The 24,367-nt window shown below is 32.7% G+C and overlaps 3 protein-coding genes across 4 annotated transcripts; 1 reads left to right on the top strand and 2 right to left on the bottom strand.

The window, feature by feature from the left end:
• Positions 1–1,004: 1,004 nt before the first annotated feature.
• Positions 1,005–2,085, bottom strand: LOC126654899 (uncharacterized). The gene is made up of 2 exons (XM_050348896.2): positions 1,790–2,085; positions 1,005–1,708 (listed from the first exon to the last, which is right to left on the bottom strand). Exons 1-2 carry the CDS (start codon positions 1,880–1,882, stop codon positions 1,214–1,216), a joined length of 588 nt encoding a protein of 195 aa, XP_050204853.1. The 5' UTR covers positions 1,883–2,085; the 3' UTR covers positions 1,005–1,213.
• A 4,755-nt stretch (positions 2,086–6,840) lies between these two features.
• On the top strand, positions 6,841–7,707 carry LOC126656189 (uncharacterized). The gene is made up of 2 exons (XM_050350696.2): positions 6,841–7,069; positions 7,179–7,707. The coding sequence occupies exons 1-2, from the start codon at positions 6,984–6,986 to the stop codon at positions 7,417–7,419; spliced, it is 327 nt and encodes a 108-aa protein (XP_050206653.1). The 5' UTR covers positions 6,841–6,983; the 3' UTR covers positions 7,420–7,707.
• A 7,328-nt stretch (positions 7,708–15,035) lies between these two features.
• LOC126655492 (uncharacterized) lies at positions 15,036–21,865 on the bottom strand. Of its 2 annotated transcripts, none has more exons than XM_050349705.2 (15): positions 21,577–21,865; positions 21,176–21,373; positions 20,960–21,076; positions 20,796–20,880; positions 19,743–19,851; positions 19,555–19,622; positions 19,315–19,440; positions 18,237–19,237; positions 17,748–17,948; positions 17,584–17,644; positions 16,880–16,993; positions 16,546–16,659; positions 16,380–16,469; positions 15,743–15,820; positions 15,036–15,328 (listed from the first exon to the last, which is right to left on the bottom strand). In XM_050349705.2, exons 1-14 carry the CDS (start codon positions 21,681–21,683, stop codon positions 15,794–15,796), a joined length of 2,418 nt encoding a protein of 805 aa, XP_050205662.1. In that variant the 5' UTR covers positions 21,684–21,865; the 3' UTR covers positions 15,036–15,328; positions 15,743–15,793. The 2 variants fall into 2 exon arrangements, with proteins under 2 accessions (XP_050205662.1, XP_050205663.1); XM_050349706.2 differs by having other exon boundaries at positions 15,036–15,237.
• Positions 21,866–24,367: the final 2,502 nt, after the last annotated feature.

Genomic DNA, 24,367 nt, shown 5'->3' with positions numbered 1-24,367 from the left:
GTGAAATTCCTAATCGTCGCAATAGAGCACTTCACAAAATGGGTAGAGGTAGCGCCTGTCGCAACCATCACTGCAGCCAAAGTAGAAGAATTCTTCAAGAACGAAGTAATATGCCGATTCGGCATACCCCACACTGTAGTAGCAGACAATGGCAAACAATTCAATTGCAAGCGGTTCAAGGCATTTTGCAAAGGACTGATGATCAATTTGAAATTTACTTCGGTGGCGCACCCTCAGACAAACGGAATGACAGAAGTCACCAACCGAACCATAACACAAGGAATAAAAAAGAGACTTTCTCAGTATAAGGAGAACTGGGCAGAAGAATTATACAGCGTCCTATGGGCATACAGAACAACTCCCAGAAAAGGAACTGGCGAAACACCTTTCAGGCTCGCCTACGGTACTGAAGCAGTAATTCCAGTAGAAATTGGAATACCCAGCATCAGAGTAAACTATCTAGAAGAAGAAACTAACGAGGCTAGAACAAGGCTATGTCTAGACCTACTAGAGGAAAGAAGGGATGAAGCGGCAGCCCGAGCCGCTACATACAAGAAGCAAGCTGCAAGATACCATAACAAAAGAATGAATTTTAGAGAATTTCAAAGAGGCGATCTGGTCTTACGAAACGCGGAAGTTGGCAGAGGAAACGCAGGAGTGAAGAAAATGCAGGCTAATTGGAAAGGCCCCTATATTATAGAAGAAGCTACTGGCAAGGGCGCATATAGACTAAAGACAATAACTGGATCCATGGTACCCAGATATTGGAATATAGAGCACCTGAGAAAGTATTATCAAGAGATTAATTCATGACATGTACTTATTTCCATTTTTGAAATAAAAAGGCGATTTGGCGATAAGAAGCAAAATTTTATAGGCTCGCTCGAGACCTAATAGATACAATTTAACAAGAGTCGTTTGAATCTTAGTTAAAAAATAATTTAGACTCGTCCGAGTCAAATAAATAAAAGGATCCGTTCGGACCTACACATAAATTACACCAGCAGAAGTTTAGATTAACTTCTCAAAATAACAAACGAGTTTAGATTAACTCTACAACTAAAGAAAAGCAATGGTCAAAAGATCATTATATTCACAGAAGCAAAATTACAAAGGATCCGCCCATGATCCAATACAAAAAAAAGGGCGAAAGCAAAAAACTAAAGCAAAAAAATACAAAAAAGCAAAAAATACAAAAAGGAGAAAATAAAAACTAAGCCTTATTCAAAGCATCTTGCTTCTGCTTATCAAGCTTCGCCTTCACCTCCTTCGCCAAAGAAGCAGGATCCAACTGATTGACTCCAGAAAGATCGACGCCAGGATTCTGCTCCCGCAGCTTTGCCCCGATCGCCAACCGGTATTGAGTCATGACTTGGGAATAAAAGCTCCCAGAGTCACCCAATCGCCGGCGGAGACGCCCCTCTTCTTTCTTCAGATCATCCCTCTCCTTAGTGAGAGCACCTGAAGAAGACTGTAGAGACTCGACTTCCTCGGACAAAGTTCGAACCCGAGCCTCTAAAGCGGAAATCTCCCGAGTCTTGGTAGATACGGAGGACCTCAGCTGTTGGATCAGACCAGTCGCCTCGCCAGCCTCCTCCTCCATCTTTTGTTTTTCGGAGAGCCAGGATTCGGAATCTCTCTGAAGCTTCTTCAATTGATCCACCGCATCCCTTCGGCGGCGCTCCAAAACAGCGATGGACTGGACCACCTGCGAAAGAAAACAACAAATAAGAAAAACAAAAAAAAGGGAGAAGCAAATCACAATATAAAATAAAAGAAAGAAGCATACCGAAAAACCGCCAAGACAGGCGAACTCAGCCAAACTATCGCCATGTTCGCGATCAATGGACTCAATGTCCTCTTTTATCATAATATTCTCCATGCAAGCATGAAGAATGGCGACGTTTGAAAGACGAGGCGGATTTTGCGCGTCCGCCCAAGCAGCAAACCGAGGTGCCTCCTCGATAGACACCCCAGAAGATTTCTTCTTCTTGGGACGCTTGGCAGAAGCTCCAGCCTGGTCCTCAGCAGGACGCTTCTGGCCAGCGGTAGGCAACCCCTTCAGAGAAGGACCTGTCTCCTTCGAAGGAAGCAGAGGCGACTCGGAAGTCGCAGCAGGAACTTGATCGCCAGAAACAGGATCAAGATCAGGATTCACCAAATCAGGCGTCGGATTCGGCACGACGATCGTAGAGGGATTAGGAACGCCGCTAGTCACCTCGCCCATATCTACAGTCATATCGACATGAAAATTATCAAGCAAATGTTCAAGAGAAGTCGACATCCTACAAAACAAAACATAACAACAAAAGATTAGAAAAATACCTTCTAAAGGAAGACCCGCCAAAAGTATTTCACGGCGACTCAAATATCGTTCTAAAAGAACGTTGTACTTGGGCTTATCAAGACGACAATCCGACAACAAAGACAAGGCGAAGTCCCTCTCCCCATCAGCCAGGTCAGGTACATCAGTAAGCGAAACTTTACTAGAAGTAAAACTCCGCGAAAAAGAAGAAAAAGAAGAATGTTGAACCAAGAAAAACTTAGGGGTCCAACCCTTCAAAGAAGACGGAAGACTAAAAAGAGACCGATTCGGTCGACCACCCGCAAAAATAAACTCCTCACCCTTTCGGCGGGAGAAAACATAAAAATAATGGAAAAGAGCAAGCGAAGGCTCCTGCATCCGAACCCTACACGATTCCATAAAAGAACAAAGAAGGCGAATCGCGTTCGGATGAAGTTGACCCAAAGGAACACCCAAATTATTACAGACCTCTACAATTAAAGACTCTAAGGGAAACCTAAGACCCGCCAAAAGCTGTTCATGAAAAACTACTATCTTGGAAGGCGAATCGGTGCTATGATTCGCCCGATACGATTTTGCCGGTCTCAAAATAACATACGACTCAAGAAAATTAAATTCCTCGGCATAACCAAGTATCTGCTCTCGTGACAAGGAGCTCCGGGTATATTCTAGCTCGTCACGAGCACCCTTCGCCCCCTCAGTTACTTCTGACATTTTAAAAATTTTAAAATGGGGGGGAAACACGGAGTGATGATGAAATTAAAATCCTAAAAGATCAAAAGAAAGGAAAAGACGAAGAACAAGAAGAACAATAAGAACAAGAGGAATAAAATCAAAACTGCAAACTACCAAGAAATTAAATTAGTGAAAAGGTAAAATACCTCGCAAGCAAATACGCAGGATCGAAAGAAAGATAAGGAGCAACTTGAAAACGAGGAATCTTGAAAGCAGAAGAAGGAAACCCACAGAAAGCTTGAAGAAATCGAAAATTTAGCAATTGCAGAAAAAGCAGAGATTGAAGAAGAAGGAAAATGAAACAAAATGAACAATTATATATAGCCTGAACCAAAGAAACTGAAAAGACGAGATCCCATAATTACAAATAAGGACCAACTAATAGCGCATGAAGACACTTGTCCTTCATCCGGTCATAACCCTCTACTAATAGACGACACGTGGCAACGAAGAATCTTACTAAAGATGAAACGTCGCCCACAAACATATGAAACGACTCGCCCGGAATATAAAACGACTCGCCCGTATAAAAGAACTCAGCTCCAAAAGAGCTAAAATCCACTAAGGCATAAATGCCAAACTACTTCAGCTCACTTGCGGGGGGGCTAATGATGGATACCGAATCCTACTGTAAGTATAATGGAGCCGAGTTGCAGGAGATCCACTCTCAGGCGACACCGGACTCCCCCTGAAGACCGAAAGATATGAAGGAGATGCCGAATCTCTAAGATTCGGTAACACGCTAATAAAGACCGAATCCCACATGATCCGCCGAGAGCGCGTCAGGTCCGGGATTCGGGTAAACGACTAAGTATGGAAATATTGTCCTATTCGGACACAAACACTACATATGGAAGGATAAGCTCTACTTTAGGAAGATAAGACTATTTAGGAAGACGTTCCTAAATAGGATTCTTATCAGATTAAGGTAGATCCCGACAAATCAGGAGAATCTCTACGATACTGCTGAATCCCTACAAAGTAGGATTCACCTGCCTAATACAACTCTACTAGGTATATTCGACTACTATAAAAGGAGCACGAGGTATGCCTAGAATGACAATTACATTCATATACTCAAAACGCTGCTCAAAGCTCTAGACTGACTTTAGCATCGGAGAGTTAATCGGACGACCACCGTCCGGTTAGCTTCTACCCTGTTTTGCAGGTTCACTCACCGGTTCAGAAGGCAGACTCCATCAATAAGTGACAAAATGTATTTTTAATAAAAAAAATAGATATATATATATATATATATATATATATATATATATATATATATATATATATATAGAGAGAGAGAGAGAGAGAGAGAGGATAAAATAGTTTTAACGATGTAATCAATTTAATAATTCTTTAATAATTTTTAAAAAAATATAATTTTTTGAATTTTGAAAGAAGAGCTAATTCAGGTTGAATTCTCGTTTAATGGATTAAAGCCGCCAATTCGGTTTTTTAATCACCGATAGAGATGCATCCAAACATTTCAATATTAAAGTAAAATTTGTTCTAAGATCTTGTACTTTTTATTTTTTCTTTACTTCATCTCTAAATGTTTTTATATCTTTACTTGCTCCTTGTATGTTTAAAAACCAATTTATTAATTTTTTATTAATAAAAATATAAAAATATGAGAGAGCAAATAAAATAAATTTTAAAAATATAAAAAATAAATAAGAAAAAAAAGGATAAAATTATTATTTAAAGAACAGAAATAGAATAAATACCTAAAAACACCTAACAATAAAATAAATAAAAAATAAAAATACAAAGACTTTTTTTGGTAAGCCTATCTGGTTTTCAAAGCTTCGTCCTGACTAATCCGGATCCGACCCGCTTCGTGCCCCTGGCATGATGGATGTGTCAACCAGTGAAAATTTTTTGGATTCATAAAGACTCGAATCCGAAATCTTAATTAAGCGATATCAAGCCGCTTACCATTTGCAATTTTAGCACCGATCGGTTTTCCGTGAAAAAAATGCTGAAGTGGACGCCGGAACAGTGATTATTCCGGTGTACACATCACCATTTTTCTCTATTTTTTTGAAGGAAAAATGATTGCTGTTAAAATTGCAAAAAATTAAAAATTTGTGTAGTAATTCGCCAAAATTAAAAGTTTATATTTAATTTGCAAAACACGTTAAAGTTTGTGATTTTTTTGCGCCATTAAGCCAATATTAAAGGCAATACCGATATTAAAGCGCTGAGTTGCTATGTCGGTATCTTGAAGATCATGATACCCCCTTGCCTTGGTCAAACAGTGAAATCCTTCCTTCAATAATATACTACCACGTGTTCCACTGTCAGATATGTAATCTGGTCAACCTTTGACTAGAGGGAATAATCCTATGGATTCCTTCTTTATTAGATCTTTCCTGTTCCCCTTCATCACATTGCCCTAATTTCCACTAAATTTTTTTAGTATGTGCAATTAGCCCAAATTTTATTGATTTCATGATTAAAAAAACTAAATTATTTTAAATGAGCGACATAATTAAATTTTATAAATTAATACTATAATTTAATTTTTTAAAAATGGATAATTACCCACCACATGTTACATAAGGGTCCCCCATACTTACATCTAGTTTCATGTTAAATGTGTGAGTTTTTTTTGGTGATAAAAAGGTGTGACTTTCTCAAAATGATAATTTATTTTGTAAAGCCACACCAATCTATTTTCTTTTAAAAGAATAATACTTTTTTTTGTCTTGTTCAAAAAGAGACGAGTAAATTTTACATCTAAATAAAATATAATAATTATTTACTTATTTTATTTATCTTTATTAATTAATAAAATCATATCTAATAATAAACTATTTATATTATAAATTAAAATTCTTTTAAGGTATATTTAAAATTATTAAAAGGATAAAAATAGAGATTTAATATAAATAGAAGAGAAAATATATCGGCTTCTAGTATGAGATATATAAACAATATATATTTCTTGTTAATTGCGACAATGAAAATAATATATTTTTTATGTGAATTATGATTTGTGATGTGATATTAATACTCTACAATGAAATTTTGTAGTTGATATTCATGTCAAATGGACTTGCAGACTCAAATTCAACAATCTAAGATTCATATACAAAAATCTAAATTGGCATGGCATGGTTGATAGATGGACAGTTCAATAATTGAGGGGCCAAAACTATGAAAGGCATGTAAAATAAGTAAGAATATGCACATGGAATTAATTAATAGAGTTGGTACTTCATGATACACAATAAATAACAATTTTTATTTAGAGAAAAAGATAAATTTAAAATATTCATATCGAATTATATCATTAAATTATATTTATAAAGAGACTAAAAAGATTTCTAAGGCTATCAAATCTCGAATGTGAGCTAGTTTGATAGCGATAGCAGTGCAAGCACGTTGGTTTATTCGTAAGTCACTCAAGTTCAACTCATAATATGTTTAAATTTGACTTAATTAAAAAATTTAAATCGATCTCAAGCTATTCTATTTTCATCTCAAGTTAAACTCGACTATAAACTCGAATATAATATATTTTCATCGATAGATATTAGAGGTAAATCAAGTTCGAGCTCAAATTTAATAATTTAAATTTCATTCGAGCTCGGTGTATAATACACAATCAAGTTGAGTTCGAATTTATATAATCCGGGTCGGTTCGTTTACACCCTAGATAGTTATAATGATGTGGCACAATAGAATAAGTCAATAGTCAAACTAATAATGAGAATGCATATAGAAACCTTCCAATCCAAAACCCTTTTGCCTATATATGTCAAGGCATCTTATCCTCACACTCCCATGATCTTTTTTTTTACTCTCTCATATATATACTCAACAAACTATAAGCTCTTAATTATTTTTCTTCTAAATTTTACACTAAACTATATAATCACCTCTTTTTCTTTCTCTTTACCTCTAAAAATCCAGTTTAAGCATTAATTTAACAATTATGTCCTCAGAAAACCTAAGAATCATAGTGGAAAAGAACCCATCAGAATCAAAACTCAGTGAATTAAACATCAAGTGCTGGCCAAAGTGAGTTATTTTTTCTCTTTTCTCTATTTTTCATTACATAAATTCATAAATTTTCTTTGTGATTCTGATTATAAAAATATTTTTTCTGTTTTGATATATGAAAAAATAGATGGGGTTGCTCAGCAGGAAGATATCAGCTAAAGTTTGATGCAGAAGAGACATGTTATTTGCTGAAAGGGAAGGTTAAAGCATACCCGAAAGGCTCGTCGGAGTTTGTAGAGTTCGGCGCCGGAGATCTCGTCGTCATACCTAAAGGACTGAGCTGCACATGGGATGTATCCGTCGCCGTTGATAAATACTACAAGTTTGAGTCAACTTCTTCTTCACCATCTTCTTCTTCTTCTTCATAGTATAAGTATAAGTATAGTGATGTTTTATTATTATATTATATTATACATAAATATACATCAAAATCAATCTTGTTTGATCGAACTATTCTTTGGAAACTTGATGGAAGTAGGTTAAATTTTTTTTCTTTCTTTAATTGTATTTTAGGGTTCCATTGTTAAGTTTTTAGTTTTTGTTTTTTTAAAGTTAAGAATTGAAGGATGAAAGTGATTTCGTCAAAGATAGGAAAACAATTAGTCAATTAAATGTCATATTCAAACTTATTATATTAATACTTTTTAAGTCTTAAATTGTGCTTTTATTGTTCCTTTGACTGGTCCAACTACCTTATGTGTTGTAATTTTATTACTTTTTTTGTCTTAAAATTAAAATTATAAAATAATTTTAATGTTTAGGCAAAATCTCATTTGGCCTTTTATATATTTCTGATCTCAATTTGAACCTTCACATTATTCTCTTAATAATAATGAAAAAACTAACTCATTTTAAGGTTCCTCAATTATATCGATTTTATTTATCTGGTCCTTAAATTTTTATTTAAACTTATTTACTCATTTAATTTTATGGTGTTTGTTTATCTGGTAGCTAAACTTTCATTTGGACTTATTTGATATCTTAACTTTACATTTTTTTTATTTGATCCCTCGACTTTGTGTTTTTTTTTATTTATCTAGTCCTTTAATTTTACATTTTTGAGGACTTGAGAAAGTGAAAAATTAAAATTCATGGATTTATAAGACTAAATGGAAGTTTAGGGATAGATAAACAAAAAATGTAGAGTTAAAGAAGCAATTAACACCAAATGAAAGTTTAGAGACCAGATAAACAAAATTCGTAAAGTTAAGAGACATCAAACAAACGAAGTTATCTTGTTAAACTATCTGATAGGGCATTATTTTTTTGCAAACAAACGATCAGTTTACCCCTCTCAACTTGGCACAAAGTATCAAAAAAGTATAAAGTTGGAATCCGTATCACTTATACCATGAACTTGTCAAAGCAGGATAAAAAACTCTCATTCCCACTCTCACCCAAGAGAGAAATACTCTCCTGTTTTGACGGTGGTTTTTCTGTCATGGTGACTTTTGATGATAAAAAAGTTCAAAATTGCCCTAAATATTTTTTAATTTTTTATTTAACACATAATAATTTCAAAAAAAAACAATTTAATTCTTTTATATTTAAAATTTTATATATCAAATTAACCCCCTTTATTTTATATTTTTTACAAAGATAAATTAATTTTTATTTTATTTTTTTATTCTCACGGGTCTGTTCTTTAAGAAGAAAAGACGTCGTCTTCTTTTAAAAACAGATCAAGATTTGTTCTTCAAGAACACACCGAAGAGCTCCTCCTCCTCCGAAAAGCAGCATCTCCTCTTCTCCGGCGAGGAGGATGGGCTCCTCCTAGCCGCAAATAAAAAAATAATTTTTTTAAAAAGGTTCAAAAAGGTCTTTAGATTAATTATAGTTTAATTATGATTAATTAGATATTTAATTATGATTAATTAGATTAAATTATGATATTTATGAAACTCACTCTCCAATTAAGGTATCACGTTAGTATATGGCGGTTTTGAGTAGATTTGGACAAGTTCATGGTATAGTGATGCGAATTTCCAGCTTTCTACTTTTTTGATACTTCGTGCCAAGTTGAGAGGGTAAACTGATCCTTTGCTCATTTTTCCTGCCACAAGACTCCAACGTGGCAATATCTGTTACTAAAGGTACCAAATGACCCTAGTGTTTACCATAAACCTCTCTTGGCCACTTAATGATTTTGCACCTCAAATATGGCCTTAATATTTTTAAATTGGATGTCTGCATTAACAAATATGATATAGCATCAATTTGAAAACTTAAAGACATGCAAATTTTGATTTAGTATAAATTAGTCATATAAAAAAATAGATGGCAAATTTTTATCTTATTAATTTTACTTAGTCGAGATTTTATTTTATATACACAAATAAACAACTAAAATGTCTACAAAAAAAATTCTTTATATGCCCGCATATAGATGAGTGGGTAGGTTTAAGAGATTTATGGGGTGGGTTTAATTTTAGATTTTTGAATTTTTAGATTTTGATGACATGTTAGATGACGTGGCTGCTGAGTGTGTATATTATATCTTATTTTATTATTTTTTGGATACTTTATCAATAATGTTTGATGGTGTATATAAGCTTTTAACAGTATTGGGTTTACATGCATTCAAATCGAAATTCGAAAAGTTTACAACTGAAACTGAAAATTAGAAGTTTTATTGACCAGAAGTCCAAGAATCGGGGATCGTGAGTTATTATTAGCTGGAGTTCATTGTATGTCAACATATAGATGGAATTGTGCTAACTCATTCACCTAGGGGTAAGTATCGGTCCGTCCGGTTGAATTTTTTTCGATTTTTTTAGTTTTTGGTTTGGAAAATTTTCAAGGAGGCAAAAAAATCAAACCGTACCGAACCAAAAATTTCGAGTTAAAACTGCATTTGATTACTTTTTTTATTTTTTATATTAAAATTAATTCAAATATTAAATAATTAGAATCTAATAAGCTTCCATATATATTTAAATAACAAATATTAATTCATATATTAATAATAATTAATATTTAAAATATTAAGACAAAAAATATATAAATAAAGTATATAAGTATATTCTTTTTAAAGAAAATATGTATTTTATATTAAATTTCGGTTCATTCAGTTTTTTTGGTTTTTAGTTTTCAAAACACCCAAATCAAACCGAACACCAAACTTTTTTTAAAGTAGGAATCAAATCAAACCATTTTCACCGAACCAAACAACAAAATTTAAGAGAAAATTAGGGAAAACACTCTATTTTCTAAAATAATAAATTATACCTCAACAAGGAAAAGATAGAAAAAATACCTCACCTTTTTAACACTTTTATTTTTTTACTCTAATGTCTTTTTTTATTATAATAATACTTATTTCTTATTATTTTTTTGAACAAAGGATCATTTTACCTCTCGAACTTGGCGCAAAGTATCAAAAACGTTCAAATTAGCAAAACGGGATCACTTTTACCCTGAACTTGTCAAATTTGGTACAAAAAAACCCCTCCCCACTCTCACCTAAGAGAGTGAGGCACACTCTCTGGTTTTGGAGGTGGTTTTTTTCTCATAGGTGGTTTTTAATGGTAAAAGGTTTAAAATAATCCTAATTCTTTTAACATTGTATAAATTAGTCCATAATAATTAGAAATAATAATTTAATTTTAAAACTTTACATATCAAAATTATATTAATTAAAAACATAAGGAACCTTTTTGCACTTTTTATAAAAAAAATCAATTTTTTTTTTTAAAATTTTGATTCAGAGACGAACTGAGTTCGAGACGAACTCAGTTCGTCTCTGTTCGTCTCTCAGATGAGAGACGAACCCTCATCTCTCATCTGAGAGACGAACTGGGTTCGTCTCTCAGGACGAACCCAGATCTGGGTTCGTCCAGTTCGTCTCTCAGATGAGAGACGAACCCTCGTTTCTTAGATGAGAGACGACTTTCGTCTCTCATCTGTGAGAGACGACTTTCGTCTCTCATCTGTGAGAGACGAACTCTGAGTTCGTCTCTCATCTGTGAGAGACGAACTCTTCGTCTCTCACAGATGAGAGGCGGCTCAGATGTCGGGCGGTGGTGTTTTGGGTTCCGGCGGTGGTTAATAGATTTTTGGTGGTGGTTGATGGAGGTGGGGGCTAGTGGTGATAGAGGTAGAAGAAGATGGATTTTAAATTAATTAAGATTAAATATTTAATTAGATTAAGTTAATTAGGGTTAATTATTTGAAATTTAGAATCTCACTCTCCAATTAGGGTGTCACATCAGCATAGGGGTGTTTTTGAAACGGTTTTGCCAAGTTCGGGGTAAAAGTGATCCGGTTTCGCTAATTTAGACGTTTTTGATACTTTGCGCCAAGTTCGAGGGGTAAAGTGATCCTTTGTTCTTATTTTTTTACACTAAGAATTTTATTTTTACTCTCACATGTATTTCTCTCTTTTTTTCTCAGCTTTTTTCTCTCTTCTTTCTCTCTCTTTCTTCTTCTCCTCCATTTTTTCTTCTCCAATTTCTTCTTCTTCTTCATTTATTTTTTTCTTTTTATCACGTCGTTGCTCCGCCTTCGCCGATCCGCCATTACTTCGTCGTTGCTCCGCCTTCGTTTCGTCTTCACTCCGCCGTTCTTCTACATTTTAGCGAATTTTTTAACTCGTGGTGATTATTATGATTTATTTTAACTCTTAGATCTAAAATAATTGTTCTTAATTTTTTTTAGTTTGAGATCTGAAAATCTGCATTAAAAATGATTTTATGATGAAAAAAATAATTTTCTGCAGAAAACAGCGTCTGATTATCATATTGTTATCACTATGACGTTATCATATCATTATCATAACACTATAGAGAAAAACGATTTTCTGTGAAGAAAATGCTTCATTATCATTTCGGTATCATTAACGTTAGCAATCATATCAATACCATAATATTACGCGGTTATGATAATAATATGATAAGATTATCATATAGTTATGATAAAGTACGTCATGATAATGTTATGATAATAATTTTTGATATTGTTATGATAAAGTATATTGTGATAATGTTATGATAATAGTATGATAAGTTTATGATAAAAAGTTACGATATAGTTATAATAAAGTACGTTATGATAATATTATGATAATATTTTATGATAATGTTATGATAAAGTATATTATGATAATGTTATGATAATTTTTATAAGATTAGGTTATGATAATAGTATGACAAAGTTAATGATAATAGTATGATAATGTACGAAAAATATTTTTTTTATAGAAAAATTATGATACCGAGATGATAATATCACTGCTGCTTTTATAATAATATTATGAAAAAATTATTTTTTTTTACAGATTTTTTTTATATCTTTAAATCAGTGACTAAAAAATTGTTCTTGAATTTTTTTCAGTTTAAGATCTGAAAATCTGCATTAAAAACGATTTTATGATAAAAAAAATGATTTTCTACAGAAAAAATGATTTTGTGCAGAAAACAGCGTCTGGTTATCATATCGTTATCGTTCTGACGTTATCATATCATTATCATAAGACTATAGAGAAAAACGATTTTCTGTTAAGAAAAATACTTGATTATCATTTCAGTATCATTAATATTAGCATTAGCATATCTGTATCATAACGCTATCATATTAATATCATAATATTATACGGTTATGATAATAGTATGATAAGGTTTATGATAAGCCTATGATAATAGTATGATAAGGCTATGATATAGTTATGATAAAGTACGTCATGATAGTGTTATGACAATATATTTTTGATACTGTTATGATAAAGTATATTATGATAATGTTATGATAATATATTTTTGATACTATTATGATAAAGTATATTATGATAATGTTATGATAATAGTATGATAAAAGATTATGATATAGTTATGATAAAGTACGTCATGATAATTTTATGATACTGTTATGATAAAATATATTATGATATGATAATTTTAATAGAAACAGATTATGATAATAGTATGATAACGTACGAGAAATAATTTTTTTACCGAAAAATTATGATATCGATATGATAATGTCACTGCTGCTTTTTTATATTTAAATTTGAAAGATCAAATTGCGAGATAAAAAAATGATACGTAAATGATTGTAAATTTTTATAATAAAATTGCAAGATTGAAGGAGACGAAAAATTAAAAGAAAGTGAAAGTAAAAAATGGAGGAAGTCGAAGGAGAGAGAAAGAAAACAAGAAAGAAAAAAAAACAGAAGTGGAAAGAAAGAAAAAAAAAGAAAGAAAAAGAAAAAAAATGGAAAGAGAAGAAAAAATAGAAAAAAGTGTCAGGTGTTGCGTGTGCAGGTGGGTGGGTGAGAGAATATGGGTGAGAGAAAGAAAGAGGTCATGTCAAAATGTATGTGTCATTCAATTAGAGTAAAAATACAAATTTTTATAAGTAGAGAGTAGAAACACAAAATTGATAGAAATGTAATGTACTTTTATTAACTTTTCCGCGTTGATGTATTATTTACAAATATTTTTATATTTTAGATAAATACATAAAAAGCCCAAAATTTAATTTGATTCGATCCGATTTTTAATCTGGTCCGGTTTTTGCTTAGCCCTACCTCCACCAATAAGCTATTGGCCTAAGTACATTATGCTTTAATGATTTAACTTCAAATGGTTCATTATGGGGGCCCCATTTGTCCTAAATAAATTCGTCGGCGCAAATATGTATATATGGTATATTCTTTATAAGCAAAAACGTAAAACTTAAAAAAAATAGATAAAGATGAATTTTTTATATTTAGAGCGTATTTTTAAAAATTTAATTTTGTGGTTGATCTTAGTATAAAATTGTTAAATATGAATCATATATTTTGGATAAAATAACAAAAAAAAGGTTCAAATTTTTCAAAACTATATAAATATAAAAAAATATCATCCACCATTTTTTAAATTTTTTTAGTTGTACTCCCTCAATAAAATAACAACTCGTGTCAAGAGTCATGTTTGCAAACGAGTCAGAATGCTCAGAAAATTTGACATCCCTACAACATGCCAGTGCATCGGTGTGTTAGTGTTAGGGCGTCAGAGATACATTTCAAATACATATTTGATAAGTCTTAAATACATTTGTTGTAGTAATAATTTAAGTCAGACTAAGAAAGGCCAAACTTTTAAAAAAATTACAAAAATGTGAACCTTTCAATTTTATTCGTATCGTCTTGAAACGGAGGTTTCATTTCAATAATGTCCAACTACGAAATTTTGGGCGTCAACGTAGCGCTAATGTGGCATGCTATACATCAGCGGCACAAGCAAAATTGCGTAGTTGGACATAATTGAAACAAAACCATGCGTTTCAGATCAAAGTAGATACAATTGAAAGGTTTAGACAAAGTGGCAGTAATAGTGGTAGTACAAGAGTGGGAGTAGTCGTAGTAATCGTAATGGCAGTGGTAGTGGTACTAGTGGTGGTGGTGGTGGTAGTAGTAGTAGTAGTAGCAGTAGCGACAGTAGTAGCGATAGCGGTAGTAGTAGTGGTGGTAGTAGTAGAGGTGGCAGTGGTAGTAGTAGTAATAGCAATGGCAGCAGCAGTAGCAGCGGTAGCAGCGGTAGCAGCAATAATGTGAATATTTTAATAAAAATATATGTAATTCAAGACAGATTTAGTATCTTTCTATTTTCATATAATATAGTCCAACATATCAAATATTATGAACCAAAAAAGCATTCAATCATCCAAAAATGAACCGTAGGATACTATTGATAGACGGGTTTTAATAAAAATTAGAAGCATTTTTCAAAGAGAAAATATCCAATTCCAACGCATCCTATGTGCCGATTTAATATAACTTAATTTATAAGGACACCTTTTCTTATTGTGGTTGCAAATACAAACTGTTGTATGATTTCGCCTGTGTCACTATTTTACAACACATTTCCCACATATACAAACTTGTAAATTCTATTTTAGACATAAATTATATAAAAAAAAACTTTGCCATTCTGCAACAAGAATAATAGAAAAAGAAAAAGAAATGAGAACATTTCAATAAAAAGAGAAAAAGTAAAATTGAAAATGAGGAAAGAAGCAAATTTATATTAGTATACATGATATTTTACATTGCAGCAAATAAATTATACATTTTTTAGATTTATTTGCCAGAGGGGGATTTTTTAAGTGAAAAACCCATGAGTTAGTCGCATCTGGTTCAAAACCATAGTCATGGTTAAACGTAATCGAACTTGCACCCGCTGTTAAATTCCTTCCTTCTCCATGCTCTACAGAGGCAAACAATGTAGAAAATTGGCGAACCGTGAAACTATTGATCTACCAAACTGAATCCGTAAGCTGGTATTCGTACTATCTTGACTGAAACAAGGGGATAATTTTCACTCAGAGTCCATGAACTTTGTCTTTTTCCATCTAAAGTTTTTTTATTTCAATTTAACAACTGTAAAGTCTCCAACTTTTAAATGATACACCAACAAAAGAAATCTTTACAATCATTTTACAGATACAACAAATATATTGCTAACATATACTTCTTTATATTTGTGAATTCCATTTGTAAGATCAGCAGCATCATAAAGTGTGCAGGTCCAAGTCAACATTTTCAGCAAAGAAGTTTTAAAATAGACTATAAGGACTTCTTTTTTAAAACTGTTTATATAAAAGTTAGGGATTTTATAGTTACCAAGTCGAAATAAAAGAACTTTGGTGAGAAAGAAACGGAAATTCAGAGACTGAGTGAAAATTGTCCAAAAGGATGATAAAAATGTGTACCTCATGAGTGCAGTTCACGGCTCACAATTTCATAGTGAGATACCAAGTTTTTCAACCTTCCTGAGCATATGTGTGGACCTGCGATCAGTAAAAGAAATTGGGAATTTAAGTTTTTAATTTTAACTATTGTCGCTGGAATTTAGCCTATGAACTAGAAAAAAGATTCATTATATTCTACCACCAGCAAATAAAACAAACTTTTGATATGGCATATGTAGGAAGCATGTTCAAAAAGATTTATATGGTCAAGTGAGCTTCCAACCCCAACCAATTCTCCATATCCCACAAAAAGTGTATATATACATCCCAAAAAGAATGATTACTTCTTACACATCTCCTTCTCTTTCATAGACATTGAATATTTCTCAAGCCTAAGTTTTACCAAAAAACATAGCAAATAGTATTCAGTCAAAAATAGAAAGGAAGATCCGTAGAAAATGGTTTATATAATATAGCAGTTCCTATTAGTATGCAATAATTTTAAAGACGTGATTCAACATATAGAAATTGTTCTTGATATTTGTTTAGACGGGGATGTTACAAAAGTGCTTATAAAATCTTCCCTTGTTTTTGATTAGTTTTGTTTTGTTTTTCGTTCAGTAAATGCATTTCTGCATGTGCTAGGCAACTAATTTACCTGGGCCAAATTATCTTCTGGGTAATAACTTGGAGCAGTGCAATTCCCTCCGTGCGCACCGTCGTATTGGAGGACCCTGAGTTTCCCTTCCTGCAATTACATAAATAATTACACAGTTGAACAAAATAAACCTATATACAGGAAATATTCAGACAAAAATGCACACCTTAGTTCCATAAACAAGACCACCCCCAGCAAAAGGATGAAAGCAAGCAACATTGACCTCATCCTCTGCACTAGGAAGAACTCTCACAAGTTCCATATCTGAAACTCTGTAAACCTGAAAAATAGATTATAGAACAAAATTTAAATGAGAAATGCCCAAAAAGATAAGATAACGACAAAAATTCTTACACATTTATGTAGGATAAAATATTAAGAAGAATTCTACTATTGAACATATGGCATTACCATTAATTTATTTTTGAGTGTGCAGTTGAGGGACTACTTTGTCGAATAACAAAATACACTCAAAAATGGGAAAGAAGGTGAACTTTTACCTCAAGAACAGTATAAATAGGAGATGTTGTTTCCCCATCAATAACAATGCTTTTGAGAAGGGATCCATGACGTCGCCCATAAGCCAGTAATATATGCTCAGAAGTAGGTGAGAACTGCATAGACACATACAACATAAATGATGAAGTACAATCCACACAAAATATAAAAGCAAATCTAGGAAGGTAAATGATGAAGAGAAGTTTGTGTAATAGTAAGCAATAACACGGGCATAATTAGTGAAATCTCAAGAAATTAACGAACATTTTCAAGCTTATATGTGCACAAAAAAGTGCATAAAGAATCCCAACATTTGACAGAAAGGAACTTAAAATCTTAAGGGCGAGATATCTCTTCAGATCACAGTATTAGTACAAGCTCAGCATACACTTTAGAATTATTACAACAAAATAGCATCAGTACATATTCCTTTACCATTACTAACTAATGCTAAAGAGTGAGACAAGTTGAAAGAGAAAATACAGGCGGATAGTTTATATATAAGCTAGAAGACTGTGAACACACAAGATTTCATATGAACATGCACATTTATCACCACCATAAACAAATTGCACAAAGGTGTAAAGAAAAAGTTACTCACGGTCGATCATAACAGATCATGTCAATCAGTTAATACCACGACAAATATCTTTTCATGACATAAAAGAAGAGAGACAAATAACTTCATCCATAGAAAGCCACTGACCTGTATGGAAGTCAAGCAGTGAGCAGCTCTAATTGCTCGTGATACAAGCACTGAACCGAACCTGAATAAAGAAAATTAAAAAAGATGTACAAATAAGATGTAATTCTCCTTCAGGTTGAAGATAATAACGGGATTAATATAACATGAGTTGGACTGAAATTTACGTTGACTCCTCTAGCGAATATATACGAAGCTCATACATAACTTGGTGTGCTGATGTTGGGTGTCGAGTAGGTGAAGTTGCAGCCCCAGAGTCGTGATGAACTAATGTCTGTAATGGAGAGTCAGCCTCCATATTAGGCAGCATGCAAGCAACGCAAGCAGCTAAATATCGTCCACAAGGTGAAAAATGAGCACCCATTTCACTGCAAACATAGTTTCATCACAGAGCTGAGACAACAAACGTGACAAATGGGGACCAGAAAAATACTTGCAGAACAAAATAGAAGATCTAGCATATAAAGGTTCAATGTCTTCAATTGAACAAATTCGTGAAGATATTCAACTACAAAATATTCAATGAATCAATTAACTGAAAAAGGTCAGCCATTTCAGAGCATGTCATAAGATCAAGTTTTAATACGAGCAAGTAGATAATAGCATTTTGAAATCTTAGGTAGCTAAGAAAGGTAAACTCAAGATGTGCCACTTACCTACATAGCACAGCATGAGGTATAGTTAATCGACATTTTTCTGCATTTAGTGGGGCACAAGGATGTTCCACGTTGTGTGGCCACACCCTAAGCTTCACAGTACAAGGTAACTCTGCAGCAGCAGCAGCTAGTGATGTGGCAATTTCAGACTGGATTCTGTTATATAAGGGCTGAGTATCGGTATTATCATTTAGTGTATTAATAGGAGCCATAGTCTCCACAGGGACACGGAAGCGTGAGATTTGATGTGGTAAGCCAGATCTCCCAGAAACCCCCGACATGTTAGTGCTAGCAGGCATTGCTAAATTAGCCATTGCAGCCTCCATGTTTTGACTAGATAAGTTAGATAATGTGGGGGAACCACTATAAGGGGCTGGATGTTCACGACTACCGACATTAAGAGGAAGCGTTGATGGAACACCAGCTTGACTTTGACCCATTAACCATCCTTGAAAAAAGCGTAGCTCCCACCAAGTTGGGTCTCTAGAAGGTAAGAACTCGTGAAGCTGCCCAGACTCTGTAGATTGCTGCCTAGCTGAAATATTTCCAGGCACGCCACCCATGGCAGCTTCTGGGTCAGTATAGTTTCCGTGCAAGTTCCCTCTTACAGGCTGTATATCATCAGTATCCATAGCATCTAATGTGGTACCTTCTGTTCTGGGATGTGAACTCGATGCAACTGCAGGAGATGTCTCCATGGGAGATACGAAAGTATCATACTTCTCTCCAGCATTTGCATCTGTTTGCAACTGTCTTGAGCCAGAAGACTCCCCTTGTATTATGCTTGAACTGGCATGTCTATTAGCTCCTGTTCTAATATCATCTACAGAGATTCCAGGCATCAAGAAGAAAGGCAAAGACATAACAGGCACTTCAGCAGCCAAACTAACTCGATCACTGGACTGAACATTTGCTACAAATACAGCTGGAGGAGGATATTTTAGGTAGCCTAGAGATGTTGCCCGCGTCATACAAGAATCTGAAGAGTCAAGATCATTGACCTGCATATCAGTACAATGTTGTAATCCACGTGATAGGATAAATATAAAATCAATCAACTGTCTATTGAATTATTCACCTCAGCAGTCAAGAGAAATGGCGCTGCACGCGGATGAAAATGCACTGCTCGAAGAGAACGCCTCGTCTTCAATACGATAGCTGGCGAGGATGCCTCCCCGTTCTTGTTGTAGTTCCATATGTACAACTATACCAAATACCAATTGTATGTTAACACCATTATTTACATATAGTGATCCATGATCAAAGAAAGAGCAGAAAAATTACGAGCAAGAAATAGCTAGAAGGTGAGATTCAACACCTTGTGACCTGATGCAACTGCAAGCATTTCCCCTTCGGCATGAAAAGCAATAGAAGCAATAGGACGGTCTACAGGGGAAAATAAATGAATTAAGATCAGCGTCACCACATGTCCTACATGCTTCAGCAATACACTCAGGCAAACAATCACATAAGAAGAACTAAAACATTATTCAGAGTTGAGATTACAGAAATCACGAGATCCAATACACTCTGCTGTGTTTGCATCCCATAAGCGAACCTCAAAATCTAAGCTCCCACTTGCAAGAATTTGAGGATGTAACGGATGGAACCTAACCTGTAATGAGCACCTTAATAAGGAAGAGATAACTACATAGTACATAGTAACAAATGAACAGGAGAAGTCAATTGTTGTACTGAAAAGCAGGTATAAATCTTAAATAAGAGAAATAAAATTAAGGACAAAGAAGCAAAGGAAAACCAACAAAGCAGCATTGATGTATAAAAATGGTCAGAAGGAGATCTAACAAAAATGTTCTCAATATATTTCCATATACAGTTAATCAAAAGAACAGACATTGTGCAGATTAATGCATGTCAAGCCATTTATTTTATCAAAGAAATTTATCACTGACTATCCAACAGAATGATTAAAATATCCCAAACATGGAAGCAGTTTGAGAAAAGATTTACAATCAATTCCAAATAACAAAGACTGCTTAGTGGCATACAGTAACTAGGATAATATAAGCAAGCATATAGACTCACATCAACTCAATTAACTAAGCCTTAGTTCTAATTTCATTGGGAACATATGAATTCTCCTTCTCCTCCTAAAGAACTAAGGGTCTTTATAGTGATTTAGAGCCACTAAATCTACTCCAAATTTGTCTAGACCTACTTTATAAACAAGCATTTAGTGTAACAACTGAAAAACTAAAGCTAGCAATCTCCTACACTCTCCTGAAATATTACACAATATAATGGATCCGCAACTTTAGGACCTAGGCCTATGATCATCAAAGTGTCTCCGGAAAATGGTGCAGTTCATTTGCTAATTAACATTCAGAAGAAGGGGCATGCAACGTCCTGTTAATTTTATCAGCGTATAAATTTAATCTAGAACATGATGCCAAAAAGTTACATTCAGGCCATGCAAAACAATGAGATCAAAACTAGTACTCATCGAGCAAGTACATCCATCAAACAAGTCATGAATATTATCTAATATTTATTACCTAAGCTACCGTAAAAAGAATAAACAAATTTTCCAAAACTCACCACCCAAGGAGTCCTCCGATGACCACTCAGCACTTTTATGCAGTTTCCTGTCTGACAGTCAATTATCTTCACAGTATGATCGCCACTAAAGGAATTGAAAGCAAGATAAGTACAATAACACAAGCTGCGTGAACAAAGAAACAGAAGCAGGTAGGCGAACTTACTGAGTAGAAGCAAGTGTTCTTCCATCAGGACTAAATGCAGCTGCAATAGTTGACCTTGGAGGAGGCACCAACGGACAGTACTTAGCAGATAAATGCCGCAATGACTCCGCTTCAACCCTACATATACATACACACAAACATACAACTAAACCAACAAATAAAACAAGCAAAACAAACATGAAAACCGTGAATCCATTAAGCAGTAGAAGAGAGTACCATGAAATAAGTCCACGTTTCGCATCTCTTTCTGGCTCACTTCTTGGTATAGACGACGAATTAGCACTATTACTATGACGATTCTTGTTAACATTATTATTCCATTGAGAAGCAGCATCTCCCCACCGCCTCTTCGGCACATGCTTTGTTTTCGGACAAATCTCTCTCCGAACTAACAAACACAACGCATTTCTACCACTAAACAAACATTCAAAACCAAATCAAACAAATAAATAACCAAAATTCAATTTAAATCATTTAATTTCCAATAAACCTCAAACATCTCTTCGAATTGCACATAATCAACATAATTACTGATTCCCTAATCAACACAGCACATCACATACCTCAAAACAAATCTTAAAAGCAAACAAAAAAAGCTAAATCTGCTAAAATCTGACCTTCTTATAGGATGACTAGTAGAAGCATGTGATTTCTGTACAGAATTTCCATTCTTCGGCACCGAACGACCTGTCATTTCCTTGATTTGATGATAATTGAAGTTCATAAACGTCAGGAATCAGATCAATGCGAATTACAGTTTTTGACGGTCCATTAATTGTTATAAAAAATTGGGGAATTATATGAACCCTAATTTGATTGATTCTGATAGATCGAGTCAGTCTCGAAGAGCGTGGGTTTGTTGGTGGTGTGTGATTCTGAGAAAACCTAAAACATGAAGCTTAAGCTAAGAGAGAAAGTTAAAGAGAAATGTGATTAGCTTTTTTATTATTATTTTTGTTGACTAATCTGCCCTTTTTGCAACGGTAAAATTACCAACGCGGTATTACTTACCGACTTTGGTTTAATTTTAAAATTCTGTTTCTATCTTCGTTGGTTTAAAGGCTAGTTAGCTTCTTAAAGTTTTATTCAATTTCTTTTTTCAGCTGGATTTCACACTTTGTTGGCTTATGATGAAATAGTTTTTAAAATTTTTAAAGTACAACAATTGAAATTAATAAGTTAGTATACAGTAATATGTTATACAATTGAGAATTGAAAACAAAATATGGAATTTGTATTTTTCGAGAAATATGTTTATGATATCTCTTCCTACAATGAAATTAATTCATTTTTTAAATTTTTTATAGCTTTTGTATGTTTGTATTAGTACCACGAGACATCAATTGGTACTACTCGATGTGATATATACTAGGTTCCAATTTGATACAGTATGAAATCTTTAATAGCCAATGTTTTTATACTAAATTTTGAGAAAAATAGACTTTTTATAAACTATATAATTTATCTTAGAACTCTTTCAAAAAACAAATACGAATATTGTTTAACATTTAAAATATTTTGAAAATTTTATATAAACTTTTTAAAAGTTAAATGTTAACGTTAATTAAATAATAAAGAAATGTTTATTTGTTTTCTATTTAAATTGTAATTCTTTTTTTTTTTGAAAACTTTTAAAGATTTGTCTATTATAATTATTTTTTTATTTTTGAAACTTTATTATTCCCCTGTTTTTTTAATTGTTCATTTAGCTAAATATATTTGTCTATAATTACTTGTCCATTTAAATTTTTAAGATGATTTTAATCCTTATCCTACAAAATTGCCCATTATTAATAAATGATTTTATATTTTAATTTAAAAAATATTTATTGACTAATAGTGATATATTAGTAGTTTTTTTATAATCGAAGACAAAAGGAGCATTATTTTTGCTAGCACAATTTTAATTAAATGAACAATTAAAACAAACGAATGTAGTAATTTTTATTGGTTAATGAAGGTTTAAAAGAGCTGCTCCAAATAAAGATTTAATAATTTCAAAAGAATCTGAATACTTTATACTCCCTATCTATAATATTTATCATATTTCGCTATTTTACCTAGATTAAAAAAGTAATAAATATATCTTGATTAGTATACAGATTTACCAAATTGTTCATATTAATTAATATTAATTTTATGTTTGACTAGTCTTTTTAGTTTTATTAAGTTATTTAATGTTAGGGATAAACTTGAAAAAATAGCATCTTTTTTAAAATTCTAATGTGATAAATATTATGGACCATAGATAATTCTCAAATGCGACAAATATTATGGACCGGAAGGAGTATAACGAAAGTTTAGAAAGTGATTAATCGATCAAAATTTAGGTGTTGGAATGTGCACTTTCCCCTCTCATTAAAGGTTAAAAGGGTAAGGACGTCAAAAGTTATTGTGGCGGTCTGCGTCAAACAAAGATGACATTATGGTTCAAGATTCTCTTATCCATTCAAAGCAGCTAATTAATTGAAATTCATAAAGAAAAAATAAAATTACCAAATATAAACTATACACCAAGTGGTAGAATATATCCTATACATTTTTTTTCTTTTTTTGAGAAAATATCATATAACATTCTTAAAATAAAAAAAATACAAAAAGAAATTATATAATATTCAAAATTTATTTATTTATTTCCTTTAACGTAATTTTTCTCATTTCATTCATAATTACAAATAATCAACCTATCTTAAAATGAAAATATAACTCTCTAACAAATTATTTATTTTAAATTTATACATGTACTAATATTTTATTGAAACTTTTTATTTCTTAATAAATTTTATACTCTTTTATTGAGTCTTTTTATTACATCAATGCTCTTATTTTAGATTTTTAATTTAAAGAAACAAATCTTACGTTAATTAGAAATTTCAAGTAATATCAATTTGTCAAGAAATAATAGTTGATATATATATTTATATATATGTATATATATGTATATATATAATCCTTTATTGAATATATCTTTTTGAGATGCTCTCATTTTAGCATCTTGATTCAAAAGAACCAAACTAGATTACATGATTTATGAATCTCAAAATGAATATTACTATATAGCTCATTTATTTTTTTACAAAGGTAAAATTAATTAAGTAATGAAAACAGTTCTGCGCCTTTGTATTTTTCACTCACGGACAGAGCGCCTATTTAAAAAATGTCTAACATTAACTCGCGCTAACCCCCGCTAACAATTAGAGGAGGCTATCTTTGACCAAAAAAAATATCGCTAAAATTACAAAAATGAAAAACCGATTGAGATGCCAAATTTCATTTTCATTATCAACGTCAGCTAAATTGAAAGCCAATGCATGGCAGTTCACATAAATACATGAATCAACATCTTTAGCAAAGCAACCTAAGCTTGAATTAGTATTTCTTTTTGAAGAAACAAGAAAAGGAAAAAAA

Source organism: Mercurialis annua, linkage group LG7, assembly GCF_937616625.2.
Source record: "Mercurialis annua linkage group LG7, ddMerAnnu1.2, whole genome shotgun sequence".
Lineage (NCBI taxonomy): Eukaryota > Viridiplantae > Streptophyta > Magnoliopsida > Malpighiales > Euphorbiaceae > Mercurialis > Mercurialis annua.
This window is presented reverse-complemented; position numbering and strand designations above follow the sequence as displayed.

What these genes read in the sequence shown, in the direction of transcription:
- LOC126654899 (XM_050348896.2), bottom strand. Translation starts at nt 1,882, where the DNA reads ATGGAGAATATTATGATAAAAGAGGACATTGAGTCCATTGATCGCGAA. An exon ending in CCTGTCTTGGCGGTTTTTCG is followed by an intron (nt 1,709 to 1,789) that starts GTATGCTTCTTT and finishes TTTCTTTCGCAG; the next exon opens with GTGGTCCAGTCCATCGCTGT.
- LOC126656189 (XM_050350696.2), top strand. Translation starts at nt 6,984, where the DNA reads ATGTCCTCAGAAAACCTAAGAATCATAGTGGAAAAGAACCCATCAGAA. An exon ending in AACATCAAGTGCTGGCCAAA is followed by an intron (nt 7,070 to 7,178) that starts GTGAGTTATTTT and finishes ATGAAAAAATAG; the next exon opens with ATGGGGTTGCTCAGCAGGAA.
- LOC126655492 (XM_050349705.2), bottom strand. Translation starts at nt 21,683, where the DNA reads ATGAACTTCAATTATCATCAAATCAAGGAAATGACAGGTCGTTCGGTG. An exon ending in ATCGGAGGACTCCTTGGGTG is followed by an intron (nt 19,852 to 20,795) that starts GTGAGTTTTGGA and finishes TGCTCATTACAG; the next exon opens with GTTAGGTTCCATCCGTTACA. An exon ending in TATTGGATCTCGTGATTTCT is followed by an intron (nt 19,623 to 19,742) that starts GTAATCTCAACT and finishes TTTCCCCTGTAG; the next exon opens with ACCGTCCTATTGCTTCTATT.